We start from the raw sequence: 14,304 nt of genomic DNA, 5'->3' as shown, positions 1-14,304 counted from the left end.
CCCCGGTCTCCGCCAGGACCCCGCCCCACCTCAGAGATGCAGCCTCGTCCATACAGAAGGCTGGCCGGTGTCCATTGCCTGGGGAAGGCCCTCCTCGGCAGCCTTCACGGCACCCCATGCCTGCCTTCCTATGGGAGCGGGCCCTGAAGCCCGAGGTCCCCACAGCTCCTGACATCTCCCGGCCAGCGGCCAGCGTCGGAGGAGGTGTCCACTCGGGTTGGGGGCTCCTAGAGGCCCCCGGTTGCGTTTGGGGGAGCTGCTGAGCTCAGGGCTGGGGGGGCGGGGGTGGGGGGAACACGCCACTCAGGCCGGTTGAGAGGACAGCGAGGTAAACACGAGTCGACAGGGCCACTCTGCGTCTACCGCCTCACTGATTTCCTGTCAGAAAATGCTAACAAGCACCAAAGTCCTTAAGAGCTTTACAATCTTTCAGTTGTTCACCGGGACGTTCCCGGGCTGCATTTGTTTCCAGGCACGGGTGACACACGCTCCATCACACCTGTCTGCATCTGACCGATCACCGCTCGGGCCCCGCACTGCCCGACAGCCTGGCCAGGCCTGGCTCCCTCTCGCACAGCTGGCCGAGGGCGCAGGAGGGGCCTGAGGGGTGGGGTCAGAGACAGGCCACCATCAGGGATCAGGGTGAAGGCAGGGGCCCGGCACCGAGCCCCCTGCACACCGTCAGCACCATAGGGGGCCGCCTGGGGACACACAGCGGGCAGGGGTGGGGCGGGATCTGCCCGCGGGGATGGCAGCAGCTGCCGGTTGCCATGGGGACCCCTCCTGGCACCACGGGGCTGCCAGTCCCCCACTGCAGCCCACGGCTCGAGTGCAAATGATTACCAAATGGGATGACTCCACGCCAGAAGACCACGTCCACCGGCCTGAGGTCGGGAGAAAACGCGCAGTGAAGCGAAAACTATTTGACTGAGTTGGAGAATTGGTACACCCAAGACCCAGACAGCCTTACTTAACCTAAAGAATGGCTTTTACCCTCATGAGACCTGCACAGTGCACAGAGTTACTCACACTCTGCTGCTACTTCCGGAGCGTCCGGTTTCCTTGACCATGAGACACACACAGCAGTTTGCGTGGCTTTCACATGGAGTCAGCTGATACTGGCAATGCTCTTGTTCAGTTAAGTAATTTAAAGTTAGACTGCCTCTCAGCCATGAGCCACAGAACTGTTCACAGCGCTATGGATGGACAACCGACATTCACCAAACTGGTCGCAGCGCGTGCAGGGTGACGTGACGGGACCACAGACAGCGTCCTCCAAGGGCGGCCTCATGCTGATGCCCGCCGCACCCTCGCGTCTCAGCAGGTCTTCCCCTGCCTCTGCTGGCGGCGCTGAGCTGGTCCTGTAGCTGGTCCAGACTTGCTGGCAGATGCTTTCGTGGTCCACAGCTGGGGGTGAAGCGGCCTCGGACATTTGTGTCCAGCCCCGTGTGGACATGCGCCTTCATCTCTCCGAGGCGGGCATCTGGAGGTGGGACGGTGAGGTCACACGGTTGCTGTGTTTTTAACTGCTCAGGCACCTCCCCACGCGTCCTCCCAGCGACATCTGACAGGTCGGGCTCTTCCCCACGCCCGCCAGCAATGCATATGGTCGGTCTTTTCACTATAGCCGAGACTGGACCCTTGTGGTCCTGAGTGAACAGCGTGCTCTTCCTTTGCTTTAGCTCCATTGAGGAACGGTGCTGAGCCCATGTGCCGTTCCTGTACTCCATCTGGTGAAGGGTCTGTTCAGAACTTTCAGGAATTCAGTTGTCTGGTTAGTAATAGATCTTTACATGTAGCACTCAAGATAAATTCCTTCATCACAGATTTCTGCAAATGTTTTCTTTTGGCTGTAAACTATATTTTTGTATCTTTTGAAGAACAAGTGTTTTTGATTTTGATGAAGCGCAACAGCTAAAATTTTCTTTAGTAATACTTTTTGCTTTCTGTGTCACATTTAAGGAATCTTTGCCAAAACCAAAGGCCTGGAGAATTCCATGGACTGTATAGTCCATTGCATCACAAAGAGTTGGACACAACTAAGCGACTTTCACTTGCCAAAGCCAAAGTCACTAAGATTTCCTCCTACGTGTCCCTACAGACGTTTTACAGTTTCAGAGCTAAATTCTCACAAGTTTTGAAGCGAGGGTCGAGGCTCCCTTGTACACAGCCATTCCTTACAGCACCATTTAGGGAAAGGTTGTCTTCCCCATTGAGCTGTCCCAATACCTTCACCAAAAATAAGTGGGGGATCTGTTTCTAGATTCTCACTCTGGTGCACGATCTATTTCTCTGGTTTCACAGCAAGACTGCACTGTCCTGAGTTCTGCGGATTTATAATAAATCTCAATCAGGCAGTGTAACTCCTCAATCTGTTCATTTTCAAAGTTGTTTTAGCTATTCTAGATTCTGAACATTTCCATATAAATTCTGGAACCAGTTTGTTAATTTCTGTAAGAAAAGGAGGCTGCCCTGATTTTACCTGGTGCTGCACTGAATCTTCACATAGATCAGGGAGAAACGAAACCCTTCCATCCACGAGCAGGGTACGCTTCTCCACATCGGCTTTAGCTTCATGTTTTGATGCTACTATAAATGACAAGATCATTTAAATTTCATTTTCCACCTAAATCATTTACAAATTGACAGCTTACAAGCTGTAACTACATGACTAGGTTTTAAATACTTTACAAATCAGAAGTAGTGACCCGCTTTGATTTTACTTTCTTCAGTTCAGTTCAGTTCAGTTCAGTCGCTCAGTCGTGTCCAACTCTCCGCCACCCCATGAATCACAGCACGCCAGGCCTCCCTGTCCATCACCAACTCCCGGAGTTCACTCAAACTCGTGTCGACAGAGTCAGTGATGCCATCCAGCCATCTCATTCTGTGTCGTCCCCGTCTCCTCCCGCCCCCAACCTTTCCCAGCATCAGAGTCTTTTCCAGTGAGTCAACTCATCGCATGAGGTGGCCAAAGTATTGGAGTTTCAGCTTCAGCATCAGTCCTTCCAATGAACACCCAGGATTGATCTCCTTTAGAATGGACTGGTTGGATCTCCTTGCATCACCTCATGCAAATAGATGGGGAAACAGTGGAACAGTGGCTAACTTTATTTTTTTGGGCTCCAAAATCACTGCAGATGGTGATTGCAGCCATGAAATTAAGACGCTTACTCCTTGGAAGGAAAGTTATGAGCAACCTAAACAGCATATTAAAAAGCAGAGACATTACTCTGCCAACAAAGGTCCGTCCAGTCAAGGCTATGGTTTTTCCAGTGGTCATGTATGGATGTGAAAGTTGGACTATAAAGAAAGCTGAGTACCGAAGAATTGATGCTTTTGAACTGTGGTGTTGGAGAAGACTCTTGAGAGTCCCTTGGACTGCAAGGAGATCCAACCAGTCCATCCTAAAGATCAGTCCTGGGTGTTCATTGGAGAGACTGATGTTGAAGCTGAAACTCCAATACTTTGGCCACCTGATGCGAACAGTTGACTCACTGGAAAAGACCCTGATGCTGGGAAAGATTCAGGGCAGGAGGAGAAGGGGACGACAGAGAATGAGATGGCTGGATGGCATCACCGACTCAATGGACATGGGTTTGGGTGGAGTCTGGGAGTTGGTGATGAACAGGGAGGCCTGGCGTGCTGTGATTCATGGGGTCGCAAAGAGTCGGACACGACTGAGTGACTGAACTGAACTGAATAGAACATTTCTACTCCCCAGTGGCCATTATTTTCTTTTAATTGTTTTCTTTTGGTATTTACCTCCACACTGCTAAAGCTTACAATGCTACTTCTTGATTTCCTAGTCTTCAATATTAACTACTGACTTCTCTGCTGTGGAAAGCGAGGGTTTAATCCCTTTATACCATCTTCCTTCACTCACATGCCTGACACACGGACTCACACACACACACAGTCCCTGAGCCCCATCCTCGGGATAAAAACACATGTTTATTTAAACTAATAATCAGTCTTTTCACATCATTATCACTTTAAAATGCTCTTCACCACAGAACCACTTACTACACTGCAACGCGTTTCCCCTCTTGAACAGCTCTGTTTTTCCTGGAGTTCATTCTGCCTCCTTTTTGTTAACTGAGATCTTTAAGACGCGTTTATCACGTTCACTCACAGTGTCTAAACCTCATCTCAGTGCTTCTGCACATCAGTCTCACCTTCCTGGAGACTCTCAGAAACTCAGCCAGCCGACTGCTCCCGCGGGGTACACGGTTCTCCCCCGGGAGCTCTTTCACCACTGACCTGGGGGCTCCTTTGAGAGCAGGGAGGCAGGCCTGGCACAGGGGGGCACACATCAGTGTCTGCAGAGCTGAAGGCAAGGGCACCCACTCTTCATGCCCAGGGAGCCGGGTACGGCCTCTACTAAGGGCCTGGCAGACACCTCCAGCTGGAGGCACCCACTCCGTGTCTGGGCCCTGCCCCCACCTCCAGGGAGCTGGCTGCTCAAAACCCTGTGTCCCGGGCTTCCTGGACCTTGGGTTGAGCACCACAGTTTCCTGACCAAGGCACCAGGGCCGTACTGTGAAAGCCTCACGTGTCTGAAACACAATTCTCATTTTTCCTACCTGCACGTTCACAGGCTGCCGGGTGGGACTCTGGGTGGGAATTCTGGCATGCCAGAGCTTGAGGTCTGTCTTCTGCCTGTCAGTGTGGCCTTGGGAAAAGCGGGCACTGCCAGGGCCCTGCCCCTGGCCCATTCCTCTGCCCTCTCAGAGCCACCCCCGTGAGGCCTCCATGCTGGGTCTTCACACCCTCGCCCCTCCTCAGTCACCGGGGTGGGCTCCCCGAGCAGTAATGGCCTCAGGGCCGGCACGCAGGCAGGTCGTCCAGGACCATGTGCCCATGGCCAGCAGCATGCCATCCCCGGAGGAGTCTGTGGCCCATCTCCACATCTGCCGTGGCCTCGCGCAAACACGACCACCTGCCCGCTGCCCTTCCCACCCAACTCCCACACGCCCTCCTGGCCCCACTAAACGTGGCCTCCTCGGAGTAGTCTGGTCTCCACTCCCATCTCCAAGAGGCCTGCGGGTGGTACTGGGCAGTGGACAGGTTCACACCCGCTCTTTCAATCTTGTAACCACAGAGTGTGCTTGCTCCTGGACTCTGCGAGCTCCACCAGAGCAGAGTTGAGGGTGTCAGCTCACGTGTAGGTAGGGGTCACGTGCACTGTGCCTGCATCCCATGCAGGGGTCACATGCGGCGTGTCTGCGTCACGTGTGGCGTGTCTGCGTCACGTGCAGGCTGAGTGTCGTGTGTTTGCACCTGTGCTCACTGGAGTGTGCAAGCTCCAGAGGGCAGAGTGTGAGTGCTGTAGGTGGCCTGTGGCCTCTGCATCCGTGGCACCCACAGCAGGTCCAGCACACGGAGTACAACACGCGTGTCCTGTGGCCACACAGATGGCTTTATGGCACCTTGGTGCCTGGGACGCTGGACCACACCCCCACTGGTAACAGCCAACCCGCCTCTCGGGAGGCGGTACTTGTGGCCTGGGCTCCGTACCCACCCGGTGCAAGTGGGGCCTGGGCTGCAGCTGCCAGTGTGGGCCTTTCTGCAGCTGCCCGGGGAAGTCCTCTGATCTTTGGTGGGAAATGGAGGGCAGCAACCCGGAGTTTCTTCCTGCAGCCAGCAAGCCTCCTGGGCACACCTTATGGGCACACCAGTTCTCGTCCGAAACCTGGCTTCTCAGGGGAGGTGGTGCCCAGGGCGAGGGGCGGGTACTGGTGATCCAGGAAAGGGCGTCAGCCAGAAAACATGACCCGGGACTGGACACTCAGGGGTGGGTGGCACTCAAGACGAGCGCCCTGCTGAGGAGGGGTCACCGCAGCCTCCCGGGAGCTGGCCTCATGTCTGGGGTGGCCGGACTCCGCCTGCCTCCCACCCAAACCGCGGCAAGCCACCGTTGCCCCGGGGCCCTGCCCCTCCCATGTGGGTCCAGCAGCCACTGCTGCATCCCCCTCCCTCCACAGCCTCCAAACCATGAAGAAGAAAAGCAGCCCCTCCCTCCCAACAAGGCTGCGAGACCCCCATGGGCTCTGGTCTCTGTTGAGGAGCCATTAACACCCCAGTGCCTGAGCCAGTGGCCCTCCTGACCTCTGGCCAGCACGCCAGCCACTCTGGGAACGTCCGCCCATCCTCCCAATTTGCCCTGGCCTGGGCGGGGCAGGACCCTGGGCACTCAGACCGGGCTCTGAAGTGGCCTGTTGGTCGGGGTTCGAGTCCAGGTGAGGCAGAGATGTCCCCACTGGCTTCCTCCACCCACTCAGGGCGCCCGTGGGCCAGTGAGGGAGCTGGGAGGCGCCTTCTTGGAGGACCTGAGGGGCAGACACAGCCCCGCACACGTGGCTCCCGTGTCTCAGCAGCGTCACCAACACCGCAGAGCAGCGAGGACCTCCGGCCGCTGCTCTTCACGGCACGGGGAGGCGCGAGGGGCTCTCTGGGCATGAGGGCCGTGTGGAGACCTCGAGAACACAGAGTGAGGGGTGGCCTGCACCAGCCCCCCCAGAGCCCCCAGCGCTGCGCCCCTTCTCCCTGCCCCCGCCCCGGCCCGGCCCAGAGAGCTCCCTGCCTGGCGGCGTCCCGTCCCGGGCTCCAGACAGACACGGTCGTTGGCTCTCAGGGCAGCCGGACATGCCGCCAGCCAGGTGCCCTGTTGTAAGTCCCAGGTCTTCCCAGGCGCGGTCTCATCCCACAACGGCCACGCAGAAGGCGCCACACAACACCTCCTGTCCGTCCCAGCGGCCCCCACCTTCCCACCTTCCGGCCAGGCCCAGGGTCCGGGCCGCACGGTGACCCGGACGCGCCCAAGCACCAGGCTGGGCGTCTCCCGGGGACCACGGCATCGCAGAGGTGCCCGCGCAGTCTTAGGAGGCTCTCCGACCCCCGGGTCACCCCTGTGCGCAAGGGGGCACTCAGAGGCTGGGGAGGGCTCAGTCCTGCCAAGAGCCCTCGGCCAGGATACACGCAGCTCCGCGGGATGCCAGCTGGAGGCAAACCAACACAGTGGCAACTGTCCTCCCTGCTGGCTAGCCCAACGTGGCTCGTCCGCTAGAGGGAAATAAAAAAGTCGAGCCTAAATGCATAAAAAATTATGACGGAAGCCCTAAGTAAGACTGGGCCTGCACGCTCATTGAGTCAAAAATCAATCAATCAATGAGGAGTGGATTAGGCGCACCTTATAAGCCCCAAAGAAATGATTTGCCCAAACACTGGGATTTAACAGTGGAGGACCAGATTCCAACACTTTTAGGAAGTAAATAATGAAAAATCAATTTAAAGAAAAAACAGATCAAGAACCCTGGACTCTGACACGCGGACACATTTACTGCCGAGTGCCGTCTCTCGGCTGACCCGAAAACTTCGGAAGGTGTTTATTTACTTCCAGCACCTTCCAGAGATCAATATTTTTAATTTGGACCCAAGTTATTATTTTTCACATCACAGCAGCGGGGAGCAGAGTAAAGTGGCTCATATTTTAGTGCTAAAAAGATCGATATGACAGTTTCACCTTCCCTCAGCCCTGCTGCTGCTGGGCCGCACATCACCGTGTCCCGCGGGGCCGCCTGGCCACAGGGGGAGCGGCCGCCCCCGCCCCCGAGGCCGGCAGCAGTGATTTAGCTGAGCGCCGAGAGCCCCGCGCCCTCGGAAAACCAATCTTGCTTCTCTCACTTTATCAGGCCTGTCTGGACCTGCGGGCGGGGCAGGAGGTGGGGACGGAGGGGCTAACGCTCGTTGTCCTGCATCCGAGAGGCCGGTGCCTTCCTGCCTTTCCTTGGACCAAAGAGCTGCAGCCAACACCATCAATTCTCCGTAAATCTCTCCCAAAGTCTTACCCAGGAGAGCAGACAGGAAGAGGCCATGGAGCCGGGTGACCCCTTGGAAGGGCAGAAAAGAGCCAGTGCCACCCCACCCCTGCCAGCAGGTGCCCTCCAGGTGCCTTGGCCTGGAGGACGGGCCCAGATCCTGCTGGAGGAGACCATGGGGCCAGTGCAGACCCTCAAGGCCTGTGCGCCCCCGTGAGGAGGGGAAGGAGCCCCCAGTCACAGCACCGAGGGGACAGGAAGGAGCTGGTTGGTTGGTGACCTGCTGCCCAGGGGCCGCCAGAGTGGACACCAGCCACAGTGGGGGCACGGCAGGCCCCCCAGGGCAGGAAGGGACCCCTCGGTGTGGACAGACCCCCACCGCGGGCACCAGGGCCTGACCCGGGCCTCCTGGTCTGACCATGAGGGAGAAACACAATCAGGCCATGGGGGACTCCTCGCCCTGTGACCGGGGGCGGCGGGTTACAGAACACAGCATCAGCGGGGAGGGATGGGGCTTCCTGGGGGAACTGAGACAGCCCTTCTCCCGACGTCCACTGCCTCCCCCTGCCAACAGGGCCCAGTCCCAGGAGACCCCCAGAACCGCGAGTTTGTGTCAGTGGGACTTGGCCTGGCCACACTCTCGCCCACAGATGAAGCCCAAGAGTGCCCCTCTTTCCAGGGTCCAGGCCGGTGGGGACAACGGAGGCTGGTGGGGGGAGTGGGGCTGGCCAGGCCACGGCAGCGCCGCCTTCATCTTCCAGGCCCTGCTGCATAGCCCAGGGACTCGGGAGGCAGGTGCCAGCACACTGACCCATCTGTCCACATGGAACCCACTTCCAGAGCTTTGAGGGGAAGTCAGAGCCTCCGAGTGCTAGGGCAACACCGCGTTTGCCAAAGCCCGGAGCAGAGCCTGCAGGAGCCTGGCCTCGGCACCTGTGGTGGGCGGGGCCACCACGTGGCATCTCCACGGGCCAGAAGGGTCAGCCCCGCCCGCCCCGCCCCGTCTCCTGCTTCTGCCAAGCCCTGCAGGCGCAGTTGAGGACCTGCCAGGCATGTGGCCACCGGCTTCACCCAATGCCTCGCGGCCCCCACCAGGCTCATCCCCAGTAGGTGGTGCCAGGGAGGGCCTGGGAGCCGCCACAGGAGGGGCTCTGGGAGCAGGGAGCGGGTGGGCAGGGCCTCAGGCCCCCAGGCACACTGCAAGGGGCTCCCGGGGTCCCCTCACGGCACACCTGGCATGGCGAGGACAGAGCCAGCGTCTGAGCCTCATGGGGGATGAAAACTGGCCCATCCTGGCTCTTCCAGACAAACACAAAACCACCAGGGTGTCGGTGTGGAAGTCGGCCAGGAAACCCAGGGCGCTTTCCACTGCACCACAGAAAACGCTGGGGCAAAGCCGTCCAGGATGGGGTCAGTGGCACAGCCCCCTCCCCGCCCAGAGCAGCGCCCTGTCCAGACCCCTGGGCACAGAGACGCCCACGTCCGCTCAGGGAGACCGAGGCGGGGATCAGGGCCAGGGAGGGTGGGCACCTGGGGGGTCAGCCCCTTCCACTGCCTATAGCTTCCAGCTCACCCAGCCCCCACTTCCCCAACTACGCATGAGCTTTCCGTCTCCCCAACTCCAAAGTGGAGGCCCCAGACTCAGATTCCCTGCACCGGGGAAACCCACCCAACCTTCGAGGTGCGCAAAGCGTGACCACTGAGATCCGGGCCCTCTGCCCCGGGCCCTGCCCACCTGCTCAGACAGTCGGCCGAGCAGCCAGCAGGTGCTGAAGCAGGTCCAGCCCTGGGTCACTCATGGACGGACCTGCTGCTCCCGGACTCTGGGTCCAAGTGGCAGACGCAGAGGGCCGAAGGCCGACACAGAGCCCAGCAAGGTGGCCGCAGACCGAGGCGAGGGTCCAGGGGCTGGGCCAGACTGCGGGCTCCAGCCAACCCGTCCAGCTCATGCATGGCTGCGTCCACCCCAGGGCTGGGCCCTCAGCCATGAGGGCAGTCAGCAAGTTCTCAGGAGCAGGACAGGCTGATGGGAGGTTGGGGCACCTCAGAAGGAGCAGACCTCCCAGAAGAAAACAGGCAGGCCAGGGGACTGGCCAGTGGGCAGGGTCAGAGGGAGCGGAGCCGCCTGGGACGGCCAGTGGGGGACGCGCTGTCTCCTCAGGCCCAAGTGGACCACATGAGCCACCCGCTTCAGTGAGTGGTCACTCAGGATGGTCTTCGGGAGCAGACAGAATTTAGCTTTATCATTTCAAGTCTAAATTCTGCGCTTCCAGCAGCTCCGGCTGAGATGGGAAGTGCTGCTCTGGCGCCACCTCCTGGTGAAGACCAGGACCGGCAGGCCCCTGCTGAGCGGCTACACCCGCCCAACCAGAGCCCCGCCCCCAGAGCCCCGCCCACCAGAGCCCCCCAGGGCACAGCTCTCGCAGGCTGCATCCCCCCAGAGCTCCCCTGCCCCCAACCAGAGCCCCGCCCCACAGCGCCCCTGCCCCCAACCAGAGCCCGCCCCACCAGAGCCCGGCCCCCCCAGAGCCCCCCCAGGGCACAGCTCTCGCAGGCTGCACCCCCCCAGAGCTCCCCTGCCCCCAACCAGAGCCCCGCCCCACAGCACCCCTGCCCCCCAGAACTCCCCCAGGGCACAGCTCTCGCAGGTGCACCCCCTCAGAGCTCCCCTGCCCCCAACCAGAGCCCCGCCCCAGAGCGCCCCCGCCCCCCAACAAGAGCCCCCCCCAGGGCACAGCTCTCCCAGGCTGCACCCCCCCAGAGCTCCCCTGCCCCCAACCAGAGCCCCGCCCCACAGCACCCCTGCCCCCCAGAACTCCCCCAGGGCACAGCTCTCGCAGGCTGCACCCCCTCAGAGCTCCCCCGCCCCCCAACAAGAGCCCCCCCCAGGGCCCAGCTCCCCCAGGCTGCAGACCCCTCCTTACTGTTGCTGCGGCCTCTGGGGCCCCCACCTCATGCTCATCACCAGGGGCAGCTGCAGGTTCACCCCCTTTCTGGGAACAGGCTACTATTTTCTGATCCCTATTAATACCTGTGACAGCATTTATGTATAAGATAAATTCATTTCAATTTCCTTTTTCAATTAACGGCCTATTATTTGAACCACACTCAGCTAAAAATATTACTCCAACGCCATTAATCTTGTAAAAATGAAATTTCCCTCCTTCTGACAGGCAGAGGCCAGCAGGCTGGGGCGAGGAGGTGGCCACATGGCTGCCCAGCCCTGCCCAGAACCGCAGGGGCGCAGAGGCCCCTCCACCAGGACGGCAGAGGGCCCGGCAAAGGTGGCTCCACGCACGACCGTGAGGGGGCAGTGGACCGGCATGCAGGGCCGGGGCCAGGCAGGCCTTCATCTCAGACGGTTCCTGTCCCGGGGAGATGCTGCAAAACGCACGCCTGCCCCGAGGCAGCACGTCCGGAGCGAGGTCCGTATCGGGGTGTGGAGCCCTGTAGGCATTCCCTCCCGGGAGACACGGCCACGCAGGACCATGGCTGCAGGCGGCGGCGCTGGGAGGGAGCAGGCCACGGCAGGGAGCGGGGCCCCCACACGCCTCGGGCAGGTCCGGCCTCCGGCCTCGTCTCCAGACCCTGTCCGGTCCCACGGACCCTGGGACACAGCCTCAGGGACCTCAGACCGGGGCTGTCCCCATGTCCAGGCTGGTGTCCCGTGTGGGGTCAGTCTTGCCCAAGGAGGCGCCACCCCGAGTGCCTTCCCGGGCTGAAACCAAGCAGGATGGCCCTGCCCGATTGCGCCTTCAGCGGACTGGACAAGAAGCCGGTGGCCCCGATGAACAGGAGGGGCATGGCCTCCACACCTCAAGCCCAACAGGACCGCAGGGTCTTCCCGGCACGTCATCTGTAGCGGCTGCAGATTATTCTGCCAGGGGCTCGTCCACAGTGTAAAAATGTTTAATTCTAGGTACTTAAAATTACTTCCAGTTTTCAGTGGCAAATAATTTTTGATAACCTTCCTTACACACAACCGTCTGTACGACGGTCGTTCCTCCAGGGAAGCTGCTGAGTGACAGAAATGCTCTGCTGCAGGTCTCTGCTTTCCGCTGCAAATTGAGAAATCCCTTTTGGAGATAAACCTCCAGGGACGAGGCAAGACCACGGTGGAGCTGAGTCAGCCCCCAGGCGCCTCCACCGTGAACCATTCCTCACCCCACCAAGCATCTGGCTGGAGAAGTGCACTTATTGCATCAGCACAGCAGACCACAGAGAACTAGAAAACTGAGCATTTCAAGAAACTACGGAAAACTTCCAAAGGGCTGTGTAAGACAGACAGGTGGACAGACGGCGGGCCCTCCCAGCCTTCTTGAGGCCACGGCGTCTGTGCCTGAGGACCACAGCCCCGTCCACCGACAATGGACAATTGATGCCACTCCTCACCAGACGGGGACCCTTGAAGCGGTGACAGCCACCCAGAGCTGCCCAGCTCTGCTGCTCCGAGATGCCCACCTGCCCCCACACCCAGCACAGCCCTGGCCGTCAGGCCAGCGGGGGCTGGTGTCTGTGGTCCCCCCACCGTCACGTGGGACTCGCGCTCGGCCGTGCCCGGGACAGGGTGGCCCCGCGTTGCGGAGGAGCGCGCTCACCGTGAACTGCTCCTGAGACTTGTAGTTCTCGTCCAGGTAGACCCGTGCCCGGTTGTACTCCTTCATCGCGTCGCTGGAGAGCAGCTCCCTGGAAGGAAGAGGGACGTCTTCACACACCTCACACAGGCGGCTCCCTGTCCCACAGGAGTGCTTATGGGGGCAGGAATGGCCGCCTGGAAACCGCGGGGAGCGGAGGAGGACGTGGGAGGGGGCGGCCCATGTCTAAGACGGGCCTGGAGTGCAGCTTGCACGCACCCCCTGGGTCTGCAATGGCTCTGGATGGATGGGGGTGCCTGACCCCCTGAAGGCTGCACCCCAACACCGCCCGGCAAGGGGAGGGTACACGGATGCCGTGTGACCCACTGGCCCTCCACCCGGGGTGGGGAGAAGAGGGCTCCAGCTCTGAGAAGTGAAGACAGGAGGCAGGAAGGAGCAGGGAGGACGAGTCTTGAGGGGGTCAGACGAGTGCCCGAGCCCCGGCCGCCTGCCGGACAAGCCCCAGCATGCCCGCGTGCAGAGGCAGGGTGCAGGCACGACACCCCGCAAGTCAGCACGCCGAGAAGCGGCTAACGGACCCGTGCTCCACAGGGAAGTCAACAGAAACGGACCCTGGAAGGACAAAAGCGATGCGATTCACTGAGAGGAAACTCGGAAGAGCTGCTATAAGTATAACCAAAGATTTAAAGGAAAAGGTGGACACAAATGGTGCTTCTAGAGCTAAAATTACAGCAGCAGAAGTCACTTCACTGAGTGGACCTAAGAGCAGATTGAAATGTAAAAAAAAGGACAGATTAGTGACTAAAAGACAAGACTATCCAAACTGCACCAAAGAAGAAAAATACGAACTGAAACCATCCTAAAGTGCTGTAGAGACCTGCGCGGCCGTCTAACTTCAGAAGCGGGAGTCTGAGGATAAAGAGACAGGAAGGAACAACCCACAGGCTTCCCTGAAATTTCAGCAAAGTTAGGGACCTACAGCTTGGGAAAGCTCAAAGAACTCCAAGCAAAACAAACACAAAGAAAATCAAACTAAAGCAAAACAATCAAGTTGCTACACACCAGCTAGAAAGACAAACTCAGTGTCGGGGAAAAGACACACTATATACAGAAGATGAAGACCAGAACAACGGCCAGTTCTGCTCAGGAACAGGCCACACACAGGACAATGGAACAATGCCCTTAAAGTACTGAGGGGGAAAATGGACAAGCTAGAGTTCTGTTTACAACAGAAACATCTTTCAAAAACCAAGACAAAGACCTTCTTCAGACAAACAAAAGCTGAGATAATTGATCAGCAGCAACTTGTGTTGAGATAAATGTCAACGTTCTCAGGTCGAAGGAAGATCGTGGGGAGAGACAGCTGACAGTGCAGACAAGGCCGGGCCCCGGGGTGGCCACACGGGGCGGGGGGATGCCTGCACCTTCAACCTGTGAAGAGCGAAGCTGACTGCGTCAGAGCAAAAACAGCAACGCACGTGTTACGCACAACTTGGGCAGGAATAAATGTCTCGCCGAAGAATTGATGCTTTTGAACTGTGGTGCTGGAGAAGACTCTTGAGAGTCCCTTGGACTGCAAGGAGATCCACCCAGTCCATTCTAAGGGAGATCAATCCTGGGTGTTCATTGGAAGGACTGATGCTAAAGCTGAAACTGCAATACTTTGGCCACCTCATGCGACGAGTTGACTCACTGGAAAAGACTCTGATGCTGTGAGGGATTGGGGGTGGGAGGAGAAGGGGATGACAGAGAGTGAGATGGCTGGATGGCATCACCGACTCGATGGACATGAGTTTGAGTGAACTCCGGGAGTTGGTGATGGACAGGGAGGCCTGGCGTGCTGTGATTCGTGGGGTTGCAAAGAGTTGGACACAACTGAGCGACTGAACTGA

The 14,304-nt window shown here is 58.8% G+C and overlaps 1 protein-coding gene across 1 annotated transcript in view; it reads right to left on the bottom strand.

The window, feature by feature from the left end:
- Positions 1 to 14,304, bottom strand: part of INPP5A (inositol polyphosphate-5-phosphatase A) — a 154,296-nt gene that overhangs the window by 61,929 nt on the left and 78,063 nt on the right. The window contains exon 4 of the mRNA XM_055424373.2: positions 12,416 to 12,503. Within this exon, the coding sequence (XP_055280348.1) occupies positions 12,416 to 12,503 (88 nt within the window). The remainder of the gene's footprint in view (positions 1 to 12,415; positions 12,504 to 14,304) is intronic.

This window comes from Moschus berezovskii, chromosome 12, assembly GCF_049115385.1.
Source record: "Moschus berezovskii isolate FMDL1 chromosome 12, NW_MosBer_1.0, whole genome shotgun sequence".
In the NCBI taxonomy this organism is placed as follows: Eukaryota; Metazoa; Chordata; class Mammalia; order Artiodactyla; family Moschidae; genus Moschus; species Moschus berezovskii.
Note: the sequence above shows the minus strand (reverse complement) of the source record. Positions and strands in the feature narration are given on the sequence as shown.